At 41.3% G+C, this 23,732-nt stretch overlaps 5 protein-coding genes across 6 annotated transcripts; 4 read left to right on the top strand and 1 right to left on the bottom strand.

Moving 5' to 3' along the window:
- Positions 1-30: 30 nt before the first annotated feature.
- On the top strand, positions 31-1,573 carry LOC108607431 (alpha-methylacyl-CoA racemase). The gene is made up of 2 exons (XM_017998247.2): positions 31-205; positions 261-1,573. The coding sequence occupies exons 1-2, from the start codon at positions 98-100 to the stop codon at positions 1,278-1,280; spliced, it is 1,128 nt and encodes a 375-aa protein (XP_017853736.2). The 5' UTR covers positions 31-97; the 3' UTR covers positions 1,281-1,573.
- Positions 1,574-2,665: 1,092 nt separating this feature from the next.
- Positions 2,666-8,864, bottom strand: LOC108607410 (importin subunit beta). 2 transcript variants are annotated; one of them, XM_017998208.2, is made up of 8 exons: positions 8,682-8,864; positions 8,350-8,548; positions 7,720-7,961; positions 6,633-7,661; positions 5,647-6,573; positions 5,104-5,589; positions 2,967-3,152; positions 2,666-2,809 (listed from the first exon to the last, which is right to left on the bottom strand). In XM_017998208.2, the coding sequence occupies exons 2-6, from the start codon at positions 8,405-8,407 to the stop codon at positions 5,191-5,193; spliced, it is 2,655 nt and encodes an 884-aa protein (XP_017853697.1). In that variant the 5' UTR covers positions 8,408-8,548; positions 8,682-8,864; the 3' UTR covers positions 2,666-2,809; positions 2,967-3,152; positions 5,104-5,190. The 2 variants fall into 2 exon arrangements, with proteins under 2 accessions (XP_017853697.1, XP_017853688.1); XM_017998199.2 differs by lacking the exons at positions 2,666-2,809; positions 2,967-3,152 and adding an exon at positions 3,723-4,987.
- A 244-nt stretch (positions 8,865-9,108) lies between these two features.
- Positions 9,109-12,704, top strand: LOC108607425 (transmembrane 9 superfamily member 2). Its single transcript, XM_017998236.2, has 5 exons — positions 9,109-9,589; positions 9,988-10,182; positions 10,243-11,228; positions 11,286-11,445; positions 11,510-12,704. The coding sequence occupies exons 1-5, from the start codon at positions 9,428-9,430 to the stop codon at positions 12,011-12,013; spliced, it is 2,007 nt and encodes a 668-aa protein (XP_017853725.1). The 5' UTR covers positions 9,109-9,427; the 3' UTR covers positions 12,014-12,704.
- Positions 12,705-12,814: 110 nt separating this feature from the next.
- On the top strand, positions 12,815-15,786 carry LOC108607420 (carcinine transporter). Its single transcript, XM_017998222.2, has 7 exons — positions 12,815-13,013; positions 13,078-13,302; positions 13,367-13,540; positions 13,675-13,933; positions 14,044-14,632; positions 14,682-15,080; positions 15,142-15,786. The coding sequence occupies exons 1-7, from the start codon at positions 12,918-12,920 to the stop codon at positions 15,413-15,415; spliced, it is 2,016 nt and encodes a 671-aa protein (XP_017853711.1). The 5' UTR covers positions 12,815-12,917; the 3' UTR covers positions 15,416-15,786.
- Positions 15,787-16,438: 652 nt separating this feature from the next.
- LOC108607430 lies at positions 16,439-18,323 on the top strand. The gene is made up of 2 exons (XM_017987304.2): positions 16,439-17,772; positions 17,826-18,323. The coding sequence occupies exons 1-2, from the start codon at positions 16,531-16,533 to the stop codon at positions 17,886-17,888; spliced, it is 1,305 nt and encodes a 434-aa protein (XP_017842793.1). The 5' UTR covers positions 16,439-16,530; the 3' UTR covers positions 17,889-18,323.
- The last annotated feature ends 5,409 nt before the right edge of the window (positions 18,324-23,732 follow it).

Genomic DNA, 23,732 nt, shown 5'->3' with positions numbered 1-23,732 from the left:
TCGAAATCGCAACAGCTGTTTGATCGACGCACAAAGTTTGGACTTGCTCAAAGTACACAATAGGCAACTTGTTGTCGTTTTACTTTAAATCAATTCAATGCCATTGAAGGGTATTAAAGTTTTGGAGTTTGTGGGATTGGCACCAGGTCCGCTGTGTGGCAAAATACTTGCAGATTTTGGTGCCAGTGTCACACGCATTGATAAAGTAATTTACCTGTGAAGCCGTTGCAATAAACTATTAATTCAAATTTTGTTAACAGGTGCTGGAAAATTCTTTGGATGTGCTGCATCATGGCAAACACACTTTGGCTGTTAATCTAAAGATGACAGCAGGTCAGCAGCTTGTGCGGCAACTGGCTAATAAGTGCGATGTTATCGTTGAGCCTTTTCGTCCGGGAGTCATGGAAAAGCTTAACCTAGGGCCGGAACAGCTTTGCACTGATAATCCCCGTCTTATCTATGCACGGCTAACGGGCTTTGGCCAACAAGGCCGACTGTCAGCACGTGCAGGCCATGATCTCAACTATGCAGCTATATCGGGTGTGCTCTCCATGCTAGGCCGCAAATCAGAGAAACCAAGCGCGCCTATAAACTTATTGGCTGACTTTGCTGGAGGCAGTGTCTTGTGTGCATTGGGCATTTGTTTGGCCCTGCTGGAAAGACATCGGTCGGGGCGTGGACAGCTGGTAGATGCAGCTATGGTGGAAGGTGCAGCATATGTGGCCAGTTGGCTGTTCATGTCCAGAGGCTTGCAAATTTGGGGACAGCAACGCGGACACAATTTACTCGATGGCGGCGCTTACTTTTATGATACGTACAAAACAAAAGATGAACTCTACATGTCAGTGGCTGCGCTAGAGCCGCAATTCTTTGAGCTTATTAAAGAGCGCTTACAACTGCCACCAGACCTGATGCAATACGGCGAAGAGCATGAGGAACTGGGCAGAAAGCTGCTAACCGCTGCATTTTTGACAAAAACCCAAGCAGAGTGGTCAGCGTTATTTGAAGATGTGGATGCGTGTGTGTATCCTGTGCTGGATTGGCAGCGTGTGCAGGAGCATGACCATAACCAGGAGCGTCAAAGTTTTGAACGTATTGGTGAGACATGGGCCCCGTGTCCTGCGCCTCGTCTAAGTCGCTCACCTGGTAGATTAAGTCGCCAGACGACAACCTGCGACCACGAATTTCTGCTGAATGAGCTGCAACTCAATGCGGAGCAGCTGCATCAACTGCAGGCGGATGGCGTGCTGACGCTGCCCCTGCCACACGCCAAACTTTAGAGAAATTAAAAGTAAATAAAAGTCAGTTCAGTTTTTTTTCGTTGGCTTGCATTCAAAATACTTTTATTCTCTCGCGCACTCTTGCACACACAAACACAATTACATTTGCTATTCATCGCGTACAAACTATCAGTCATACAATAGATTTCAATAGAACATGTAGCTCAGATTGAGTAGAAGGATTCACGGTTTACATTTTACGGAGATTTTTGGGCTCAATTTACAATAAGCTACCCGCATTACCCAGCTCACAATCTTCACAACTTACATGCTATACAACTATTACACACAACTTAAAACTAATCTCTGTCAGAAATGGAGCACAATGCACACAATAGTGTCCCCATTAATCATTATATTCATTATGTTTTATGCTTTTGGGCTAAAGCACCGCGCGTCAGCGTTACCAAGTTTTTATATTTATGTACTATATATATGTATGTACATCATTAATGCACTTACATGTTTGTCTTTTTTTCATTTTTGTTTATATGTTATGTTTACACGTTATTTAGTATTTGTAAATTTCACTAGTTTTAGTTTGTAGTTAGTTCGTTTGGTACGTTGTTAAATGTCCGCGTTTTAAAGTAATTTATGCGAGTCCTTAATGTACGTACTTTGTAGGTAGTAAGTAGAGTAGGTATGTATATGTAATGTAATTGTATTTGTGTGTGTGTATTTGTAGTTGTAATGTATTCGTAATTGTAATTGTTATTGTATAAGTAGTAAGTCTCAGTTCTCAGTATAAAATCAGTACCATTTGTTACGTTTTCAATTTGTTGTTTCGTTCAAGTATTCCTTGTTGTTTAGTTTACATTTACAATGTTTTGGTTTTTGTTTGTTTTGCTTTCGATTTCGTTTTCGTTTGTTAACAATCTTACATTAATAATTATTTGTTTTACAATTTGCTCTGCTGCGCGTGGTGCTTTACTTAATCGACTCAGACTTGCACACACACACACATACTAAACCAATACACATGCACATGCTGTGCACAATTGTTCGTTGATTGGCATACATACTAGATAAATGTTTAAACAATAAAAGGAAACAAGTGTACAAATGCTTGGGGCTTAATCTTAATACAAATTATATACACATATACATTTGTATATAAAGGCTAGACATATTAACAGACAGACCATTTGAATTAACATACAGTATTTTATTTGTGATTTTTTGGCATATTTTGCGTGTAAGGACTTGGAAAATTTTTGCTTTTGCATTACAACAACACACGTACACTTAGGATGTTTATTATGACTATAGTCATCTGTATGACTTGTGGTGCCCACTGATCCTCGTAATTTTATCTCTTCTATTATGTAGGTGTTAGCAATTCTGTGACTTCACTACCTCTCGGACTCTCATGCTCATACTTTTTATAGAGAGACACACTTTTGCCATTTGCCATTCTGTCCTGAAACAAACACCATCAGTCACGCTTCACAAACACTATTTTCATCATACATCAAGCACAAGCATCATCCATCTAGTTCAACATTATATCATATCATCATCAAACACACCTGTAAAATTGTGTGGAAAAAGATTTAGAGAGAAAGAGATAGATATTAATAATTATTGCATATGAAAATAAATATGTATGTTATGTATATGTTATGCGTTTCAACTAACTACAGATTAGAATTAAAAGTCTTAAATGTTAATTTATATGCAACTTACGTTCGCATACCACAGCCATATATGTTCCACTCAAGTTCCTTTTTGGCGCTCCACATCGCTCAATTTATAATCATCATAAGACAGACAGACAGACAGACAAACACATCCATTGTCACCTGACATTCATCATACCGGCAGGCATACATCAATTTCAATACCCATTGTCATCCAAAGTTCCATACAAAGCTATTTGTGTAGTAATATTAAGCTAATTAATTTACCAATCTCACTTATAAATACATATATGTATATTCATTGAAGAAACTTAACAATTGCCAACTCAAAGCTCTTGCATTATAATCAAAATAAGTTCAAAAATTACGTTTAAATTTCTTGTTTCAAATATGTCTTGTATGCCCGGAAATAAGAGTTTCGAAATTAATTAATGCTTTTATGTGGACGGCTGTACGATTAATTATTTCAGTTTGAAATGAACAACTTTGGGATGGCAATTGCTTTGACAGCAACAATAACTTAACTACTTATGCATCGTACGTGTATTAAGGTTACAACTTAAGTTTTCGATATTTAATGCAAACGACAATGACATTTTATTTGTTGTTATGGTATGTAAAAAGATTTTAAACGGTTTGTTGTTGCACTTACCAAATCTGTCAGTGCTTGTGCGTCATATGTGTTAGGATCTGTATTTAAGTTATGGTCTATCCCTAAAACTCACTGTCTTTGTACGTATGTATGTCCTATGTCCTATGTGCATTACCTAGTACATATAGAAAATGAATATGGTCCGTAATCGTGACTCTAAAAGTCTATCTTTATATATATATGTATGATTGCAGGTAGTAGCTTGGTTGTTATTGCTTGCTCAACTCAGTTCGTATGGAAGAAGTTTGAATAAGATTGCTTTTGACTGTTTTACTTAGATTTTTACAACGCATTAAAATCGTTGGGTGTTTTCTATTTCTATATATTTGTTGCATTTGAGTTATGACTAAATCAACATAACATGTGCTCATGTCAACGTACTTAATTTAGTCTTGAAATTGAATCCGTTTAAAATCCTTTATGGTGTTTGGTGTTTTGTTTTCTTTATATTTTATTGTATCATTCATATCATATCAAATTTCATTTCAGTATCGGTTTTAAGCTTACAGTTTTCATTTTGAAAATGCTCTTACATTTAGTAATATCACACAACACACGCCCACACACGCGCGCAATTAAAATTCATACCTATAGCGGGAAAGATTTCCCCACAGTACATTAGCTCAGTTCTCAGTTCAGACACCCACACCCAGGTCATTCATTCATCACAGATTCACACTTAAACTTATGGAGTAGTTAGCTTCCTGAAAAATTTTATTTGCGCTAGCATTGAAGCCTTGTTGTCTTTTCTTTTCGCAGACAAATCACATTGACTTCACTTTTGTTTTCTTTTTCAATCACACAAATTTACAATATATTCTTAATCAGCTCACACACAGGCATACCAATCATATAAAAACACATTCACACTAACACACGCACACATACGATTAGGGTCATCTTTTAATAACATTCACTCCTCATTCATTTTTTTTTTTTTAGTTTTTTTGTTTTGGGAATTTTACATAGTTGTAACTTAAAGAATAAATATTTTTTGTTTTGCAATTTAACGGTGTAGTACAATTTAGCATTTCTTTTCGATTTTTAATTTGTATTTTTTGTAATAATTTTACTACCGATTTTGTTTTACTTAGGTTAATAGCTCAATAGAGACAATGACATAATTTTGGCTAACAAATCTCTTGTGTTTCCGTTTGCATTTTGTTGATGTATAAAATCGGAATTTACTAGAATGTGTAATCAATTTAGAATTGCTCAAATGAAAAGATGGGCATTCGAAATATTTTGCTAGATTTTTTCACACATAAATATCGTAATCATAGCTGAATTTAGACTTAGAACTAAGGCTTAAAAACAAAGAGTTTCTTAAACGATAGGCGTCGCACAGCAACTATATAAATCGGACAAACAAACTTGCAGATTGGAACTTTTATTGAATTTGTATTCGGACTGGACTGCAAAAAGAGAGAAAGAAGTGTAAGAATTGCAAAATTTTTAATGTGTTGTGGTTCCAAATTGTGGAATAAAGAGCAGTTATAATTTGTTACTGTGATGAATGTGTGTTACTCACCAGGTTTGGCTGCATACATATAAGTTATGGGGAACAAGAGAGATTTTGGGAGGTGCTTTTGTTGTTGTTAAAGTTGATCAGTTGAGTTTACTGCGCAATGACCTGGTTGCTCATCTTCTTAATCTCTTTGCCCGCCCAAGTGCAGAGCATTTTGGTGCGTTGCACCTTGGAGCGCTTGCCTTCGGTAAGGAATTGCGTAATGATCACATCATCCAGTATGGGATACAAGCGTGGCCCAAACGATGTGCACAAATCGCCAATAACGCCCGCAGCACTAGCTACCATGGAATCAGAAACTTCGCCTTCATGGGCAACGCGCTTGATAAAATCAATAATGTGCATTAGATGTGGTTCCAAGTTATACACATCTGGATTGGGTGTTTGCTCCACACCCTTGAGGCCTTGTATAATGCCAGTGTAGGCCTCCAGCACGCTCTCACGCAACTCATTGATGTACTCGCTCATATCATAGTTATTGGCATCGATCTGGGTAATTAAGAATACAATTAGACTCGAATATGACAAGGATATACCATTGCATACCTGTAAATTCGAAGCGGCGCGCAACATTTCCAAAACCACATTTAAGTACTTCAGAAAATCGTGACCAATGCTCAACGCCATATCGCCAAAGGCCGATAAAATTTGTGGTTTGACGCTACGGTGTAGATTTGGCTCAGCCAGGTTATTCATCAGTACGGACATGATCTCATCGCAATATGGAACGATCAGTTGCTTGAGAGCGCGACAAATATCCCCAGTTAGGCCAACAGAGGCGCAGCACACCTGGTACTCCTGATGATTCTTCAAACCCATAATGAGAAAGTCATTAAATGCCGGCATGTACTTGGAGAATTGATAACCGAGCAGCTCAACCAGCGTGGATACGGCCATAAAGGCATCCTCTTGCACGCCACCCGATTTGCCAGCGCTAGAATTGAACATGGTCAGCAGAGCAGTCATGATGGCGTCCGATATTTGCGGTGCATCCTCTTCGCGCACCTTCCGCAACACACTCTGCAATGTCGCACAAAGCAGAGACTGCAAATCATTAAACTGATGGCGATCGCTGTGGTTGCTAATGTGGTTCTCCATCTGCATGACCTGACTGAGGCGCTCCAATATAACAATAGTAGTACGCTGCACCACAAGATAGCAATCCAAGGGCGAGTTCTTAATCATATCCATCAATGCCTCGTAAGCGGCGCTACGTAAATTGGCCTGAGCACCATCTGTGCGATCCGTGGTCTCCAGCAGCTGTGTGATAATGAACTCAAAGTATGGCGAGAGAGCATAAGTTTCTGGGGTCTCGCCCTCAGTGGTAACTGCTGCCTCGTAGGCAGCATCGGCCAGTCCAACAAATGCCCAGCATACATTGGCGGCCACACGAGGCTCCGACTTCAAACTCTTTACAAAGCATTCGAGCAGCGTTTGTAGATATGTCTTGTTAATTGCTGCCTCAGGGATTATCTAAAAAAAAAAGACATTAAAATATCGGATTATTGTGTCCAAGCAGTAGAGACACTTACATCGCAGATGCGTCCAAATGTCCAGGCAGTAGTGTCGCGCACTATGACGCTAGAATCGTACATAAGGCGTATCAATGTAGGCATTGCCTGCTCCACGAGCGGCTTCAGCGTGTTTGTTTCCAATCCGCTAAGCACGGAGCCAAATGTCATGACGGCAGCATCGCGATAACGCCAATCTGGTGACTCAATGTGTTCCTTGATAAATGGCAAGACGTGCGGCACAATTTCATCCTCGCAGCAGGTGGCAAGCAGCATTAGGCAAACTGACGCGGCCTTGGCTGGATTCCAGTTATCCTCATCATCGCACTCATCCTGCTTGGTCAGCTTCTCCATAAGCACCGGTGTAAGGAACTGCAGGGCTCCACGCGCATAATGCTTCGAAACACGCTGTGGTGCACGTCCCTGATCGGTGGCCTCTTGGCTCTCGATAGCCAAATCGATTTCCTCGTCGCTCACGTTCGACCAGAACTCAATGCCCTGGAGAGCAACGGCATCATTATCCGACTTCATAGCCTCCAGTGTTATGGGAAAGAGCGCCTGTGCCATGTAGGGCTCCATGAATTGATAATAGAGAGACATAATCTTCACCAGACACTGTAAGGCAGCTACGCATATTTGGGTATCTGTCGACTGTGTAGCCTCGCAGACTACCTCCATTATAAAGTTGCGCTCCATGTCCTTTTCAAAGTTGGCCTTCGTAAATTCCAGAGAATTGTGCAGCGCTGTGGTGGCAGCCAAACGCACATGGTTGCTGGGCTCCTGCTTCCGCATGCCGTGTATTATGGCTGTGAGCACCTGGTTGGACTGATTCTCAAGAACGCCATAGCGGATGTCCTGGCATATATAACCAATGGCCTCCAGCGCCGCCTCGCGATGCATTTCCGTCGACCCATCGTGCACGACTTTGTTGACAAGTGTCTGTATGAGTAGGCCCCAACGACTGATGGGCAGCTCTATGACAGCCACATAGGCAACGCATTGGGCAGCGCAAGATGGTCGCGTATTTTCAGTACCCAAAGCATTAAGTATCTGCAATAGTATCAATAGATCAATAATCATGTGTTATTTAGAGTGCATATGAGCTTACGTTATTCTTGATGATCTCGCGAGTTTCCTCCGGAAATTGGTGCCAGCGCTCTTGATACTGTTGGCTAATCTTCTCGTCCTTGCTCGTTAAGTGATTTTTCAATTGAAGACCAGCCGCCATACGCGCCACAACACTATTTGTGGTGTCGACAAGAATTTTCGATAACGCAATAAGAAATTCCAGCAAATTGCTTTCGGCAGCCTGCTCCAGGAAAGTCTTTGCCGACAGCAGTTCATTTTTGTCTGTGAAAAGACAAGCAAATGATTTTTATTTTCGGTTCAATTACATTTGAGGTTAGGTAAATATGCACATAAGTCCTTAATCAGAAAGGCAGTTAAACGATTGGTTTGCGTATAATATATACAGATGCATGCATATACACACATATATATATATAGAGTGTGTTAATGTGTCTGTGTGTGCCTTAGCAACCAAACATACTGTAATGCTAATATTATTTTGCAACCCTGCGCAACATATTTTTACAAACACAAACATACATACATACACACACACACACCATAGGCGTCTCTGCTGGTGCCTACTACAAAATGGTTTCTGACTAGCATGGCCATGAGACACCGCATACAATATGAATTTTTAATTTTACAGGATCTTTGTAGCACTGACCTGGCGATACCGTCTTCTCCAAAATGGCAATCAACTGCCTTGTTATGTCCGAAGTCATTTTAGCGTTCTTTTTTACTTTCTATTTCGTATAGACTGACGTTTCGTTTGACGACGCTGCGCTTAGGCGGGTATGTGTGGAAATTTTTCGTAATCGCTCCGACGCCTGTGTGTGTTAGTAATGTTAGACAATACGGAGCAGCTGCAAATGCAAAACAAAAAAAAAACACATTAATTATATTATATTTACTGCTTGTACAACGCTTGAAAGCGATTTAATACATTTAGTCAAAGCAAAATTGATTTTTGGCCTCTATTCTTATACTAGCACTCACTCTAGGTGTGTTTCTTCTTTGTCAGTGAGCTTTAATTGTGTTCGATATGTCAAAAACGCGGTACGTTGAATTGTTTCAAAGTATATTTAAATTGGTCAAGTATAAATTATTTTTGAGTCCGCGACAAGCTGCGAATTAAAAGCGAAGTAGAAACAATAACCAGACCGGTTCTGACGAATTTTCAACTCCACATGGGGAAAAGTGCTGAGCGTTACTCGTTAAATAAGTTGGCAGCCCCCACGCTTGGGTAAATTGTCTGTTATTTTTGAAATTGCTGTCATAAATAAATGAATAATAAATAAACAGTGTTTGTCAAAATAAATTTATTCTTGCAATAATTGTAAAATCTGAGCAATAGTAATACCATATATCTTCGATACGATTAATAATAAGCAGCGACATCCCTGCTGCGTTTTAGCTCAAGTTGGCAGTCCACCAAGTACTAGGTGGCAACACCAGCTGGCCAGTCACATAGTGCTGACGTTTATCACACAGAAACGGAAAACAGAAATTCAGACAAGGAAAAAACTCTATTTGTCGTCAAACTCGACTGTTAAGCTCCAATTACGCCGCAAACGGAGTTTAACTAAGGACAAGTGCACACGCACCGAGCGCTCTTGCTGTCATTCTACTCACAAAGGTGTCGGCAATATTCAGTTGCCAGATTGTGAGCTGAACAGACTAATAATTTGCAGTTGCTGGGCGTTCTGTGGGTTCACTGTTCTGTGGGTGTCAATATAGCAAACATGCATACGCCACGGCGCTATCGCTCCTTGGCGCTGGCTGCTCCACAGATCACGACGATACTACTCTTGGCATGTACATTGCAAGTTATTGATGCATTTTACCTACCTGGCCTGGCGCCGGTCAACTTTTGCAAGAAGTCTGATGTGTCATCTACGTGCAAGGTAAGTACCTGGCACTTCTTGTGCAATGTATGTGTATGTGTGTGTGCGCTAGCTTTTATCATCAGTTAATGGTAGCATATGTGCTTATGTTTGAGTGCTCGCTAATGTTCCTGCAACGGAAGCAAATGATAAGCGTAGTGCGGGTACATTAGTTCCGCTCCCCGGTTTACTTAAGTTTTGCCTACATTGGCATGCTTATCCATTGTTTAAAGATCTATAGTTTTGCAAAGTAGTGCCAAGTAGTTGACTTTTATCTTGAGACTTGAGTGAACCTTGTGTATGTTATCACTTTAACAAATGTCTGATAAACTTTCCACGCTGCTCAAGAGCGTGGTACATGCCACATATAATTTCTAATTAATGTTTGTTAAATTTCCCATAAATTGCCAACTTTGCAGTCGGATGTTATTTTGTATGTGAATCGCTTGAATACTGAAGAGTCAGTGATACCTTATGAGTATCATCACTTTGACTTCTGTCTGGGTAAGGAGGAGAACTCACCGGTGGAGAATCTTGGCCAGGTTGTCTTTGGCGAGCGCATTCGTCCAGGTCCTTATCGCATACAATTCTTGGAGGATGTCGAGTGCGCTATGGTAAGAAATATGCATAGTTCATCTAGAAGATTTATACTTAATTCTTTGTTTGCTCAACAGGCTTGTCAGAAGAATTACACCGGCGGCGATGCGGGAAGCGATCGTCGCATGATGGTGCTAAAAAAGGGTATTAGCTTGAACTACCAACATCATTGGATTGTGGACAATATGCCTGTTACTTGGTGCTATCAGCTAGAGACGGGCAAGCAGTACTGCAGCACAGGCTTCCCCATGGGCTGTTTGGTACGCAACGACGGTGAAGGATGTGCTATTAACTCCATCTACAATCGTCCCCACCATTACTATCCATTCAATCATGTTGATCTGGAAATTACCTACCACAGCGGTGCTCGTGAGGATTGGGGCATTGCCTTTGGTGGCAATAGTGGACGCATTATTTCCGTTAAAGTAACACCCAGATCCATTAGTCATATTGATGCCAACAAGCTGAACTGTCAGAGCAACGACCCGCTGGCTATTAGCGAGAATTCGCTTAAAACTGGTGATTTTCAGACAATTATTTACACGTATAGCGTAAAGTTTGTGCAGAACAACAAGGTGAAGTGGTCGTCGCGTTGGGATTATATTTTGGAGTCAATTCCGCACACAAACATACAATGGTTCTCCATACTCAATTCGTTGGTCATTGTGCTATTCCTTAGCGGCATGGTTGCCATGATAATGTTGCGTACGCTGCACAAGGATATTGCTCGCTATAATCAAATGGACAGCGGTGAGGATGCGCAAGAGGAGTTCGGATGGAAGTTGGTACATGGCGATGTTTTCCGCCCACCGCGTAAGGGCATGCTACTGTCGGTGTTTTTAGGCTCTGGCGTTCAGGTGCTGGTCATGGCTATGGTCACCTTGGCATTTGCTTGTCTTGGCTTCCTGTCGCCCGCGAATCGTGGCGCTCTTATGACCTGCTCCATGGTGTTGTTCGTGTCCTTGGGCACACCAGCTGGCTATGTCTCGGCGCGCATCTACAAGAGCTTTGGCGGCGTTAAATGGAAGAGTAACGTTATACTCACCTCAATTGTGTGCCCTGGGTAAGTGGCTTCTCTATATATTGAAAACATTAATTAGTCTAAAAATTCTCGTTGCAGTGTCGTTTTCTCCCTATTCTTTGTGATGAATCTGGTTCTATGGGGCGAGAGCAGCTCGGGCGCTGTGCCCTTCAGTACCTTGGTGGCTTTGTTGGCACTTTGGTTTGGTGTCTCTGTGCCGCTTACCTTTGTTGGCGCTTACTTTGGTTTCCGCAAACGCGTAAGTTCGATTATTTTAAAAAGAAACTTAGTTTATGCTAAAATCTCGTGTATTTCGTTTACAGGCCCTGGAGCATCCGGTGCGCACCAATCAGATACCACGCCAGATACCCGATCAATCCATCTATACACAGCCCATACCTGGCATCGTTATGGGCGGTGTGTTGCCCTTTGGCTGCATCTTTATCCAGCTGTTCTTCATACTGAGCTCGCTATGGTCCAACCAGATGTACTACATGTTCGGCTTTCTGTTTCTCGTCTTTATCATACTGATCATCACGTGCTCGGAGACAACAATATTGCTTTGCTATTTCCATTTATGCGCCGAGGACTATCATTGGTGGTGGCGCTCGTTTCTAACATCCGGCTTTACGGCCGTTTATTTGTTTATCTATTGCTGCCATTATTTCGTCACAAAGCTCTCGATTAAGGATAGCGCATCGACGTTCCTTTACTTTGGCTATACGGCCATTATGGTGTTCTTATTCTTCTTGCTAACCGGCACAATTGGTTTCTTTGCGTGCTTCTGGTTTATACGCAAAATCTACAGCGTTGTTAAAGTGGACTAGGCGACATACACACCGCAATTTACACTTAAGCCTAACGTGTGTGATTTCTGTGCTGTGCGTGCATGGCCGGTCTTCTGTTTAATATTAAAATCAACTCACGATCACACACACATATGTGCCCAAGTTTACATTTATCATATGGTGTATGCGTGTGTATGTGTGTGTGTGCGTGTTAATATGTTGTAGATTCAAATGCGCGCAATAATCTTAAGTAAAACCAGAGCAACTGAGAGAAATTTAGAAAGAGAGACAGTGTGTGTGCATGTGCGTGTGTGTGTGTATGAGCGAGTGAATGAGTGAGTGTGTGCGAGAAATGGCGCACATTATTTGAAAAAGCTACACTTTGAATAAGCAACATTTGTATCCTCCCACTCTATTTCAAAATTTTGTGTCCATTTCATGCTATCTGCATATTTATGTAAATTCCATACTGCAAGAAAATCCAAAAAACTAAGAAAAAACTTCAAAAAGCAAAGCAATATTGTTTGTATAGAACCTAATTATATTTATAATTGTTTACTTGCCCCTCATAAACACGAAAATCGAAAATAGCAAAAGCTTAAGACGCAATATGAAAAATATGAAATAATTATAATTCTTTTCCCAAAGCAAATCAATTGTAATTAATAGCTTGAATTTTGAACATCATTATCGACCGTCTAATGTGTAACATCTTAATATTAACATGTGTATTTTAGTTAAAACTATTTAAAACTAACTTGCAACTAATAAAATAAATTATATAAAATCAAGCAACTGGCGCCATCTATTGTGACAGTTTAACATGCAAATAATTGGTTGCTTGCAACCCTCTCCAGATATCAAACACTACTGTGGCTTCCGCCTCCGCCAAACAACAAAAGAACCAGCATTTTCAATAGATTTACCAAAGCAAAGCAGCTCCATGACCAACAGCGACACCAACAACAGCGAGGATGAGTACGATGAGCTTACGGAGTTGCGACAACGCAACAAGCCCATACCACAGCAGTCGGTGGATGTGAGTAAAAAGCAAGTTAACAAATTTGCTAAATGTGCTAAATTTGCATTTTATTCAATTGCAGGAGGCTTTCGATTTGGATGAGCTGTTGCCACTCATTGGCGAGTTTGGCAAATATCAGAAGCTGCTGGTGTTTGGCATTTGTTTGCCTGCTTGCATACCCTGTGGCTTTTGTGCCTTTAATCAGCTCTTTATGGCGGACACACCGGACGACTATTGGTGTCGTGTGCCCGAGCTGCAGCATATGGAATTGGAGCAGCGCAAAGCCTTGGCCATACCCATGGAACAGGTGCAGCACTCTCAAGCACACACAGTGTTGGCTTTTCAACTAATTTCTCTCTCGTCTGGCTTAGGATGAGTTGGTTTATAGCAAGTGTCTTACATATGCGGTCAACTGGACGGAGCTGCTTGAGTCCATGGCACAAGATGTGATCACACTGCAGCCGAATGATAGCTGGCCAATAATGGGATGCAGCCAGGGCTGGGAGTACAACACAAGCAGCGTTTGGTCCTCCATAGTGATTGATGTGAAAGCCAAAGCCCTTTTCTCTACCATCAAAGCACATCTAGAGCTTGTTTGTCCACTCATTTACCCCAGCATTCTTCCATGCCATTTAAACTCCCAGCGCACAATTGATGTTGATCCCTGCCATGCTTGCAGTTCGATTTGGTGTGCGATCAGGACATCTATCCTACCATTGGCCTAGCAGCGCTTAACACTGGCGGACCCGTGGGCGTTTATCTGTTCGGCTTGCTCAACGATCGCGCTGGTCGGCGGCTTTCCTACTTTAGCTGCTTGGCCACGCTACTGGCGGGCAGCCTGATGACGTCGCTCAGCAAGGACTTCTGGACCTGGGCAGGTAGTCGTGTGATTGTGGGTCTCACCATACCAGCCGTCTACCAGATACCCTTCATCATATGTACGTAGACATTTGGGTGATAATTCCTATACACTTTGTCAATTGAAATACTAAATAAGTGACGAAAGTGCATATGAAAGTCGGACTCATGCTTGCTCTTGTTTTCACAGCCTTGGAGCTGGTGGGCGAGAACTATCGCTCCTTTGTCACCGTTATGACCTGCACCTTTTACACCTCGGGCATTATGCTGCTCTCATTGGTCACCTACCTGGAGCGGGATTGGGTGCGTTTATCGTATTACACCTCGCTACCCTTTTATGCGTACTTTTTGTATTTGTTTGTTATGCCCGAGTCGCCGCGCTGGCTGCTGATGCGCGGCCGTCTGGAGGAAGCGCTGAAGATACTCGAGCGCATGGCGCGTGTTAATGGTCGCCAGTTTCCGGAGGCGGTGCACAGCAAGCTGGAGGCGCAAATCAGACGCGACAAGCTCAAGCAAAAGAAGAAGGTGGCCAATGCGGGCCTCATGGACTTGTGCCGCACACCGAATATGCGTCTGAAGACGATACTGATTACGCTCAGCTGGTTTGCCAATGAGACTGTCTATCTGGGTCTTAGCTATTATGGTCCCTCGCTGGGCACCAGCCAGTACCTGAGCTTCTTCCTCTCTGCCGTGGTGGAGATACCCAGCTATCTCTGCTGCTGGTACTTCATGGACACCTGGGGTCGACGCTGGCCACTTAGCTTGTCCATGATCTTGGGGTAAGACAAGTACAATTTGCTTTCAATTTTCTTATACCTTTTTATTCAGGGGCGTGGCTTGCGTCATTACCGTCATGCTGCCCGATGCAGCAGTGGATGAAACGCTGGTGCTCTATCTGATCTCAAAGGCGCTGCTCTCGGCCTCCTTTCTTATCATTTATCCATTTGCGGGAGAGCTGTATCCAACGCAAGTGCGTGGCATTGGCATTGGCGCCTCCAGCTATATTGGCGGCTTGGGTCTGATTGTAATACCCTTTGTCACCTACCTGGGCAAGGAGAATCTGAAGCTGCCATTGGTCATTATGGGATTTGTTTCAATGCTGGGCGGCTTGACGGGCTTGCGCTTGCCGGAGACTTTGCATCATCGATTGCCACAGACTATCGAGGAGGGTGAGGAGTTTGGCAAAAACTGGCAGCTAAAGGATTGTCTCAACTGCAAGCCTCAACCGTAAGTCTTAATTCAAGCCATAGACGAGTTCAATTCAATTAACATTCCTAACGCTTTCCAGCGATGTCCTATCACCGCCAGCTTCTTATGAGAACTTGGATGTGCTGGCAGGCTCTTCCAACAATGCCTCAGATGTGGAACTGGAGCTCAAGGATAATCGTCGTCCTCGCACTCAGCGCAGCGTCGATGAACGCACGCCCTTGGATATGACCGCCAGTGGCAGCGTTGCTCCGCGTCCGAATCGTGCATCTATGAAACGTCTGGTGCGCCAGATGAGCGTCATGGACACCCAACGCACCCACGACGGCACTCTACAGCTCACGCATTGGATTTAAACTCCAGCAGCTAACAATACAAGTCCAATATTACACATACGTATATCTATTTTAATCTGAATTTGTGTATAACTAGCTAGGTCGTACTATATATATACATATAAAAAATGTAATACTTGACGAATTCAATGAATTCCGCTCAGGCACAACAATAAACTTGCAACATAAACAAAAGTGATTCATGTTTTTTGTTTATGAAAATTTAAAGCGTAAGAATTGTTGAAAAATATTTTAAAACAAAAAGTCCCTTGCGTTATGTTATGCTCACAGTAATTAAATCACTTATTTAAAATGTATGAAGCACTCATAAGTTATAAAAGTCTATATACTTGCATATGTATTAGTTTGATCGCTTAAAAAAATGTCAATGTCGCATGCAGTAAACTAATTATGAAAAACAAAAAATTATATAAAACATAAAACATATCCGGTTAAAATAAATAAATTTTAATATCATCGAGTCATCGATATTGTCGTATTAAAAACTTTTTAGAGCCTAGCTATATCTCATTTGTCGCTATTTATTTCATTGTTTAGAAGTGTATTTGATTTATGCATTTATGCAGGCAATTATGCAATTATTAATTGCTGTCGAGCAAAAACGAAACTGATTATTATTCGGCTTTATATTGTAGGTGTGTGAGTGTGTCGTTAGTTAAGGAATGAAAATTGTTAGCAGCTGTCAGCAACAATTGTTTGTATAGGAAGCATTAACAGCTGTAATAAAGTAAACATAAACAAATAATAATAAATATGTTCTAAGAATTCTTTGAATACTTATCGCAGAATCTAGAGTTCTGAAATGAGCTCTGGTACCGCCCAAAGTCAAAATGAAAATTAGTTTTTAACGCTTTTTTTGTTAGATATTATAACTATTTTTTCTGTTTTAAATAAGTTTATTTTATAAATAATTTTTAAATTAAAGTATAATTTCTTTAGATTTTTGGAATCATAGGAAATGCACTGTAAGAAATGCAGGAAACCAGTTTGAAATCTGACTTTAAATCTTTACCTCTCGCTAGAGCTGTCAACAAAAAAAAAAGAAGAAAATACACAAAAACGTAGCTATGAAAATTTGATGTTGTTTCGCAAAAGGTTTGAGCCAACCTATCAGAATGTCTGTATTCGCTGGACTGTTCCCGAAGTCGAGCCAAGCGTCTGCGAAGCCAGAGCCAAGCAGCCACATACTGGGACTGCATGAGGAGATCATACGCCAGCTGTTTGGATATTTGCCGCGTCTGAGCGACAAGGTGCGACTGGCGTGCGTGGCGCCCAAGTTCCGGCAAGCGTTTGAGAGCTGGGCGCGCACGAGTCAGCATACGCTGGATGCGGAAGATGTGGAGTGCATGCGGCTGCCCGATATAATTGATTTCTTTAAGGTAGCAGGACCGTATATAACGACGCTGACAGTTAACTGTGCTTCGTTTGAAAAGGAATCGCTGGTGGTGGAATTTGTTTCGGAGTACTGCAAGAATCTGCAAGAGATTCGCTACACCAATGTAACGGACGAGTTTCACTATCGCAGCATAATGCCGCGTCTGAACAATTTGCGTAGCGTGTGCATTGACTGCATGGATGCGGAAGATGTGCTCAACTTTAACCTGGACACCAATCGTGAGCTGGAAAGCTTTGAGCTCGTCAATGGCTGCTACACGGGCAAGAATCTGTGCGGCTTTCCACAGCTGCGGCGCCTGGTGCTGCGCGACTGTCTTCTCTGGAATTCGGGTGAGTTTGGCATACCGCTGCGAGCGCTGCGCACGCTGGTGCTGGACGATTGCTGCTTTGAGGTGGTGAATCAATCGTTGTACGAGAAGATAGCCGAGTGCTGCGGACTGCTGGAGGAGTTGAGCTTCTCTGGCTGCGATGCAAGCTTCGAAGTGATTGCGCAGCTGCCGAACCTGCAGCGCTGCACGCTGAAGACTTGGATGACTTCGAATGAGCTCAACATTGGTTTTCTCTCTACGCTGGCGGCGCAGCATGGCAACAAGCTTGTCTACTTTAAGCTTACGGGTCAGTTCGAAATCTCCAACGAGCATGCCCGTTGTCTGGGTCAGTTGAGCACATTGAAGGAGCTGCATTGGTGCAACAACGATGTGCTGGACGATGATCACTTCAAGTTCTTTAATGAGCTGCATGCGCTGGAGGTTTTCAGCATGTCCTGGTGTGGACGCGTCTCTGATGTGGGTCTCATGCGTCTCGTACGCAAGTGCACCAAGCTGCAACGCATCGATCTGAAGAGCTGCGATGAGATCACCGATCAGCTAGTGCTCAATGCCATTTACTGTTGTGGCAAGGCCTCCAGACGCCCACTGCTGCTCAATGTGCAGGGCACTAAGATTAGCAGTAGCATGCTGACGGTAAGCGCTAATTTATGTTCCATAAGTTTAACTAGATCTTTTTTTCCAAGCAGCATCCGGACTATGAGCAGCCGCAGAACAAAGTCAAGCTAAACTTTACGAATGTTGTAGTCTAATTTCGGTTTTGGCCTTTGTAGCACACACACACACACACACACACACACACATCAACGATTTATAAACAAGGAAGTGTTTGCTTTACATATATCACGTTACGTATACGTCTAGTTGTTCTAACTCACGCATACAATGCTCCATTAACTTAATTGCCAGTTATATGGCACCTTGGCGCATTGCTCACAACTCCAATTGCAATAAATTGTCTCGTGCTCTCGCTTACAGCATTGCCGCTTGAACTTTGCCGTGCTTCCGAGCCAGTAAAACCAGCCGATCGACCAGCCAATTGAATTGATGTCTGTGTTAGCAGCAGGAAGCCCCGTCTCTACTCGACTTAGTTATGCTTGCTGCTCTGGTTTAGTCATCGCTTTACACGCGGCGAACAAAATGCATAATTTACACTTTTACTCAACTTGAAAATAGGCACAAACAAAGAATATACGATATAGAGAATTTTATATTAAATGCACTAGATAATATTACAAATTAATTATAATAAGATTATAATTATTGTTATTTTTTAGGAATTATTATTGGTAAGCTTTTGATGCAAGACCATTGAAGTCCTTTTTAAAAAATAATTTGTAATTAACCGATACACTTGATATGATAAATAAATTAGTTAGTATCTTTTTATCTTTAATTTGATGAATTTCTACTTTATAAGCTTCTTTTTTACGAGTGCATTGCAACAATGGATTAGCCATGGCTACAATTACAATCGCAGCGAGTGCGACGAACTGACCTCGGAGTGCTCCTTAAATGGATGCAATCGCCATTGGCTGTGACTTGGTTGTAGTACATGAGAGCCCAGTGGCCACTGCGCCGTCGTTTATCGTTATAGCATTGGCTGGCCTGCTGGGGTGATCTACAAGCACCTTGACATGTTCAGGTGTCTGCTGGCTCTTTGGCTGCTATGGTTCTTATGGCGGCTTTGACTAATTAACGTATTTCTCGTTGACATTTTACATTGGATCGATCGCATTCCTGTGCTGCAACAAGTGGCAAGATGAGCTGCAGTTGTTGCTGCTTGCATGCGAAGCACAAATTAAGCTGCAGTTGTTGTTGTTGCTGCTGCTGCTGCGCGAACTCTCTTGGAGCGTGTCCAATCACGCCTGTGAATTATTTAAAAGGCTTCGTTTCATCATTTTTATGCGGCGGGCACCTTACTTGTAAGACAAGCCTTAAAAATGATTGCCATAGAAATTCAAATTGTTGTTGTTGCTGTCGCTGTTGTTGTTGTTTCTCTTCTTCTTGCTCAGCAACATTTTATTTTCTATGCTGTTGCGATTATGGGAAATGCCTTTTGGTATCGCACACACCTAAATTTGTCTGTTGCCTAGCTAAAGACTAACTATTTATTTGGGTCTTCCTCCATTAACTAAATAATTATATAAGACATGAATTTAGATGAAAATGTTATACTTTTTGATTGGTGCATATTTAAATTTGCTTACCTAATAAAAAAATACAAGGCTTAAGTGTAATTGCCATGAATTAACAAATTAACGTAAATATTAACGTTTACTGAGAGAGTCTTGCCAATTGTAGTGACCCACTCCCACTGAAGTAAATTATTTTGTAGCATGCCACACAACAGCAACAGCAATGGCAACTACCAGTGCAACATGTTGCTGCAAACTTTAATTAAATATTGCCGCTGTCTGCTGTCTACAATAAAATTACAATATTTTACTCGCCTGCCAAATGTGACTTCGTATTCATATCCGTAATGCCCAATGTCTGGCCAAAGTTTCCAGCACGACATACCAATAATGATACTGACTAATGATGATGATTATGATGATGTTAATGGCCAGCGCAGCAAGTTAATTTACACTACACTCCCACTTGTTCTAGCAACAATAGCAACAACAACAATAACAACAGCAATAGATGAAGAGACATGAGCTTTTGGGCCATGCAAATTGTAGGTACATCTTATTCGAGAAGTTTAATTAATTCAACGAATTCTGGGTACATGTTATCTTATAAAATACCCTGTTAACTAAGCTTTGTATATTTTAAGTAAACAAAGTTATATACATATAATAGAGTTACTGATCAGGAAAGTGCCAAAATATTTGAAAACTTCAATTATAATATTAATACAATAGAAATATACACATATAAGTAAAATAATAAATAGTTTAAAAAATATTTTAAAAATTAAATAAATTAATTATATATGGATAATGTTTAATATTTTAATTTTTGAATTCCCAATATTTCATTTAAAAGGTGAGTGCACCTTTCATATAAGCGCTACGAAATAATTATTCTCTATTTATATATTTGTTATATTTACTACTTGATATGTTTTAATATATAAATATTTTTTTATTTTTAAATTTGCAATATTTTGTATTAAATTTAATAAATAAATATTAAATTTAGTATTAATATTAGTAGATTATTTGCGCAACAATAAACACTTTACGCTTCAACCAGCAGCCGCATATCATATATGAACTTAGATTTGTTTGTCTGTCCAGCTCGATGAGACAGCAGCCGCAGCAGCAGCAGCAGCATCATCATTATTATCATCTTGAATGTTGGCAATTGGCAGCCCGAAGACGTGCGCAGGCTTGTCAAGGTGCCAGTGGCTGCAGAGTCGGTTTTGAGTCGCTAACATGGAGTCGCTGCATGTTGCATGTTGCCGAGTGCCTTTCAATTGTTGACCAAGGTGCATGCAGCTAGCTGTTGCTTGTTGCTGCTGGAACATTACACGCTGGCTATCAATTGATACAAATCTATACAATTTAGAATATAGAGACGTAAACGTGCCGAGCTTTGCGCGGGAAGCCAAACACACTCAAGCATTGCACACTGAATGCCAATAAATAATACGACAAGACTTGGAGACTTCGAGTTGGAGTCTCACATAACAACAACAACAGCAGCAGCAACAACTCGGCTATGCGCATGGGACAGGTCGAGGCCAGCATGCGAGCAACGGCGGCAGCTGTCCAAGCGCCGCGGGCGCGAATGAAAAACAAAAAATGCTCATAGATGAGCAACATGGATGCTCTCGTGCATATTGTGTTTGCTCTTTGCAAATGACAAACTATTTAATTTATTGCAATTTTCATTTCAGCTTAGTTGTTGCTGTGGACTCGCACATCTTTTCAATTGTCAACTAACTAACGGTACACATTAATCAGACGACCTTGAGTGGCCGGACAAACTGCTACAGTTATTGCCATAAGTATATGCAAACAACTGAAGTTCCAACAATATTAGTTTACATTTAATTATAATTTTATGATATGCAAACATAGCTGTTAAATAATGTAATGTACTTGTAACCATTGACTAATTATATTAGTTTTATATTTAATGTGAGCTGAAATTAAATAACATAATATATCGAATTTTCTCGATTACTACATATAATTGAAATAGAATGCGGGATTATCTGCCATTATGCAAATCACTTAAGGTCATTTTATTTAAAATTTGTCCAAGTCTAAAAAATATAAATTGCGATTAATAATTGTCCTATGTTAATTGTTTGTTAACTTTCACTTGCTATAGGATACTGCATATTCTTTTAAAAGAAAATATTTTAATAAATGCCTGAGAGCTTGACCAGAGACTGTTGTACAATAAAATTAAATATATTGTATTTTATTAATTAAGTCTTCACAGTATAAGGCGCAATGGAATTAGCTGTTTGGTTCAAAAATGGATTTCGCAAGTAAATATCATTGCAGTAATGCATGTGCATGTTTTTTTTTAGACATCTTTTTGTGGCAAGCAGGCGAACCATAAATTGCCTATAATGTCAACTGCAACTATTTCTGTGCTGCAAGCCGACGCCTGCACGTGGCGTTATCCTTTGGCTATTTATGTATGCGAGCTGCAGTAAATGTGGGTGTGTGACATCAGCCTTAACATTGACCATGGGCCTCGGCCATAAATAGAGGCAACAGCGGCTCGCCGCTCGCCTGGCTATGACGTCATTGCGAGCAAGAGAGCGCCAGAGCAGCTTCGGTTTGCCACACTGTGACGTCATATGAAGCAAGATAGCATTAGCTGCTGCTGGGGCTAGAGCGAGAGCAACAGAGTAGCGCGCACACGCAGCAATTGCAACGTCATCGACGCACGTGCCCCAACGCGAATGAGCGAGAGTGAGAGCGAGAGTGAGTAGCCCGCAGCTACTACAGACCAACTAACGTAGGCGCGCAGCGAACAGCAAAACGCCGGCCGGCTTCGCTCTCGTTCCGCCCAGTTTGCTACGCTCCACCTGCTGTTGCCGTAATCAATTGTCGCCACTTGCGTTGCGTTTGGCTTCGTTTCGCCTCGATTCGGCTTTTCATTCATGCTGGCTGCTGCTGGTCTGGAGTGTGGCGTGGTGCCAATGCGCATGCTCCATGCCCACAGCCAGCCAGTCAGCCAGGCAGCCAAAAGTGATGACGTCTTTGTTTATTGATTGCTGTCACTGGCACACGCGTGTGACGTCATTAAATCAGCAAGCCTGCTATAAATAATTGCACGGCAATTAAAGCTGTAAATTTGTTAATTGGTTGCATTGAATCCTCAATTCCAGCAACAACGGCAACTCTAAAACGCTTGAGCCACAACTCAGCTGAGGCCAATTCAATGTCACGCCTATCGATTTCAACTAATTACAGTTCCATGCGTTGGGGTCAAAGTTCTGGCGCTCTATCCACGTCATGCGTCCAGTTTATAAATATTTTATTCGATGGTGCCGCATGTGCGTGTCAATCAAACCGCATGATAACAGTAAATCGAACACACATAATCGGTCGAACGACAACAACGTGGCAGTAAAAACTGTTGCCTACTTGAGGGCGTCATGCCTGACTGCGACGTCCGCAAAGCACAACGGGCCATTTAACTATGACGCGTAAGCGGTACGCTATAAAATCAATTTCATGCTTCAACTCAGTTCCACCTATGGAAATGCGACATCCGATGCGATTGCGTGACGCTGGGAGTGACCGTGAGCCTCTAAAGACGTTAGCTCCAGCTCTTCTCTGTGACGCCATCGATTCGAGTGCCATGAGTAGCGATTAGGCATTAAAGCAATTGATTTCAATGAACAAAGTATTGAAGTAAACTTAGTTCCTGCTAGGAGTGACCCAAAGTTTATTCCCATATATCTTAATCTTTGCTGCACTTATTAGTCCTTTCATGAATCCATTCGAGCCTCTATTTAATCATATTTAATTTAATTTTCATTAAAGAAATCTGATGTTGTTCGAAATAAAAATAAAAATGCATTTAAATTTAATACAATTAGTTACGTATACTTAATTTTAATATTTGTTTTCAATTAAAGCGTTTATTTTAATTTAACTTAAAACCAATCATTGCTTGCTTGAAATATAAAATATTTCTTTGTCTTATATATTTTGAATGATATTTATGCTTCATTCATATTATAAAATGTAACTAATGTCAACTCTGGGCACTGGGCGTATACGCAATTTAGCCAAGGCTCCAAAATAGCCCAAAATTGCATACAAAAATAGCAAACGAGTGGCAAATGTATATTGCAACAGTATGTGTGTGTGTGTGTGTGTAAATTTAATGACAATAATTCGCCACAAAATGCACCTGCAGGCTAGCAAAGCAACAGAAATTATTGCATAGGATGTTATGGGATGGATAATGGTTAGTTAGGTGGGGACATCGATGAAGTGGGCATGTCCATAGCTACGGGTGAGCGCAGGCACAGGCAAAGGCAAAGCTAAAGTTGCAACAAAAGCCAAAAGCAAATGTTGTAAACAGCTCAAAAGGGTTGCCGCAACTAAAAGCAATTTATGCAAATCACTCAAAAGGCGCCGTTGCAAATGCGACGCGACGTCGAGCAG

Source organism: Drosophila busckii, chromosome 2L, assembly GCF_011750605.1.
Source record: "Drosophila busckii strain San Diego stock center, stock number 13000-0081.31 chromosome 2L, ASM1175060v1, whole genome shotgun sequence".
Lineage (NCBI taxonomy): Eukaryota > Metazoa > Arthropoda > Insecta > Diptera > Drosophilidae > Drosophila > Drosophila busckii.
Note: the sequence above shows the minus strand (reverse complement) of the source record. Positions and strands in the feature narration are given on the sequence as shown.

What these genes read in the sequence shown, in the direction of transcription:
- LOC108607420 (XM_017998222.2), top strand. Translation starts at nt 12,918, where the DNA reads ATGACCAACAGCGACACCAACAACAGCGAGGATGAGTACGATGAGCTT. An exon ending in GGTCCTCCATAGTGATTGAT is followed by an intron (nt 13,541 to 13,674) that starts GTGAAAGCCAAA and finishes CCATGCTTGCAG; the next exon opens with TTCGATTTGGTGTGCGATCA. An exon ending in CCAGATACCCTTCATCATAT is followed by an intron (nt 13,934 to 14,043) that starts GTACGTAGACAT and finishes TTGTTTTCACAG; the next exon opens with CCTTGGAGCTGGTGGGCGAG.
- LOC108607425 (XM_017998236.2), top strand. Translation starts at nt 9,428, where the DNA reads ATGCATACGCCACGGCGCTATCGCTCCTTGGCGCTGGCTGCTCCACAG. An exon ending in ATGTGTCATCTACGTGCAAG is followed by an intron (nt 9,590 to 9,987) that starts GTAAGTACCTGG and finishes CCAACTTTGCAG; the next exon opens with TCGGATGTTATTTTGTATGT. An exon ending in ACCTCAATTGTGTGCCCTGG is followed by an intron (nt 11,229 to 11,285) that starts GTAAGTGGCTTC and finishes TTCTCGTTGCAG; the next exon opens with TGTCGTTTTCTCCCTATTCT.
- LOC108607431 (XM_017998247.2), top strand. Translation starts at nt 98, where the DNA reads ATGCCATTGAAGGGTATTAAAGTTTTGGAGTTTGTGGGATTGGCACCA. An exon ending in GTGTCACACGCATTGATAAA is followed by an intron (nt 206 to 260) that starts GTAATTTACCTG and finishes TTTTGTTAACAG; the next exon opens with GTGCTGGAAAATTCTTTGGA.
- LOC108607430 (XM_017987304.2), top strand. Translation starts at nt 16,531, where the DNA reads ATGTCTGTATTCGCTGGACTGTTCCCGAAGTCGAGCCAAGCGTCTGCG. An exon ending in TTAGCAGTAGCATGCTGACG is followed by an intron (nt 17,773 to 17,825) that starts GTAAGCGCTAAT and finishes TTTTCCAAGCAG; the next exon opens with CATCCGGACTATGAGCAGCC.
- LOC108607410 (XM_017998208.2), bottom strand. Translation starts at nt 8,407, where the DNA reads ATGACTTCGGACATAACAAGGCAGTTGATTGCCATTTTGGAGAAGACG. An exon ending in GGAGAAGACGGTATCGCCAG is followed by an intron (nt 7,962 to 8,349) that starts GTCAGTGCTACA and finishes GTCTTTTCACAG; the next exon opens with ACAAAAATGAACTGCTGTCG. An exon ending in GCGCCGCTTCGAATTTACAG is followed by an intron (nt 5,590 to 5,646) that starts GTATGCAATGGT and finishes TTAATTACCCAG; the next exon opens with ATCGATGCCAATAACTATGA.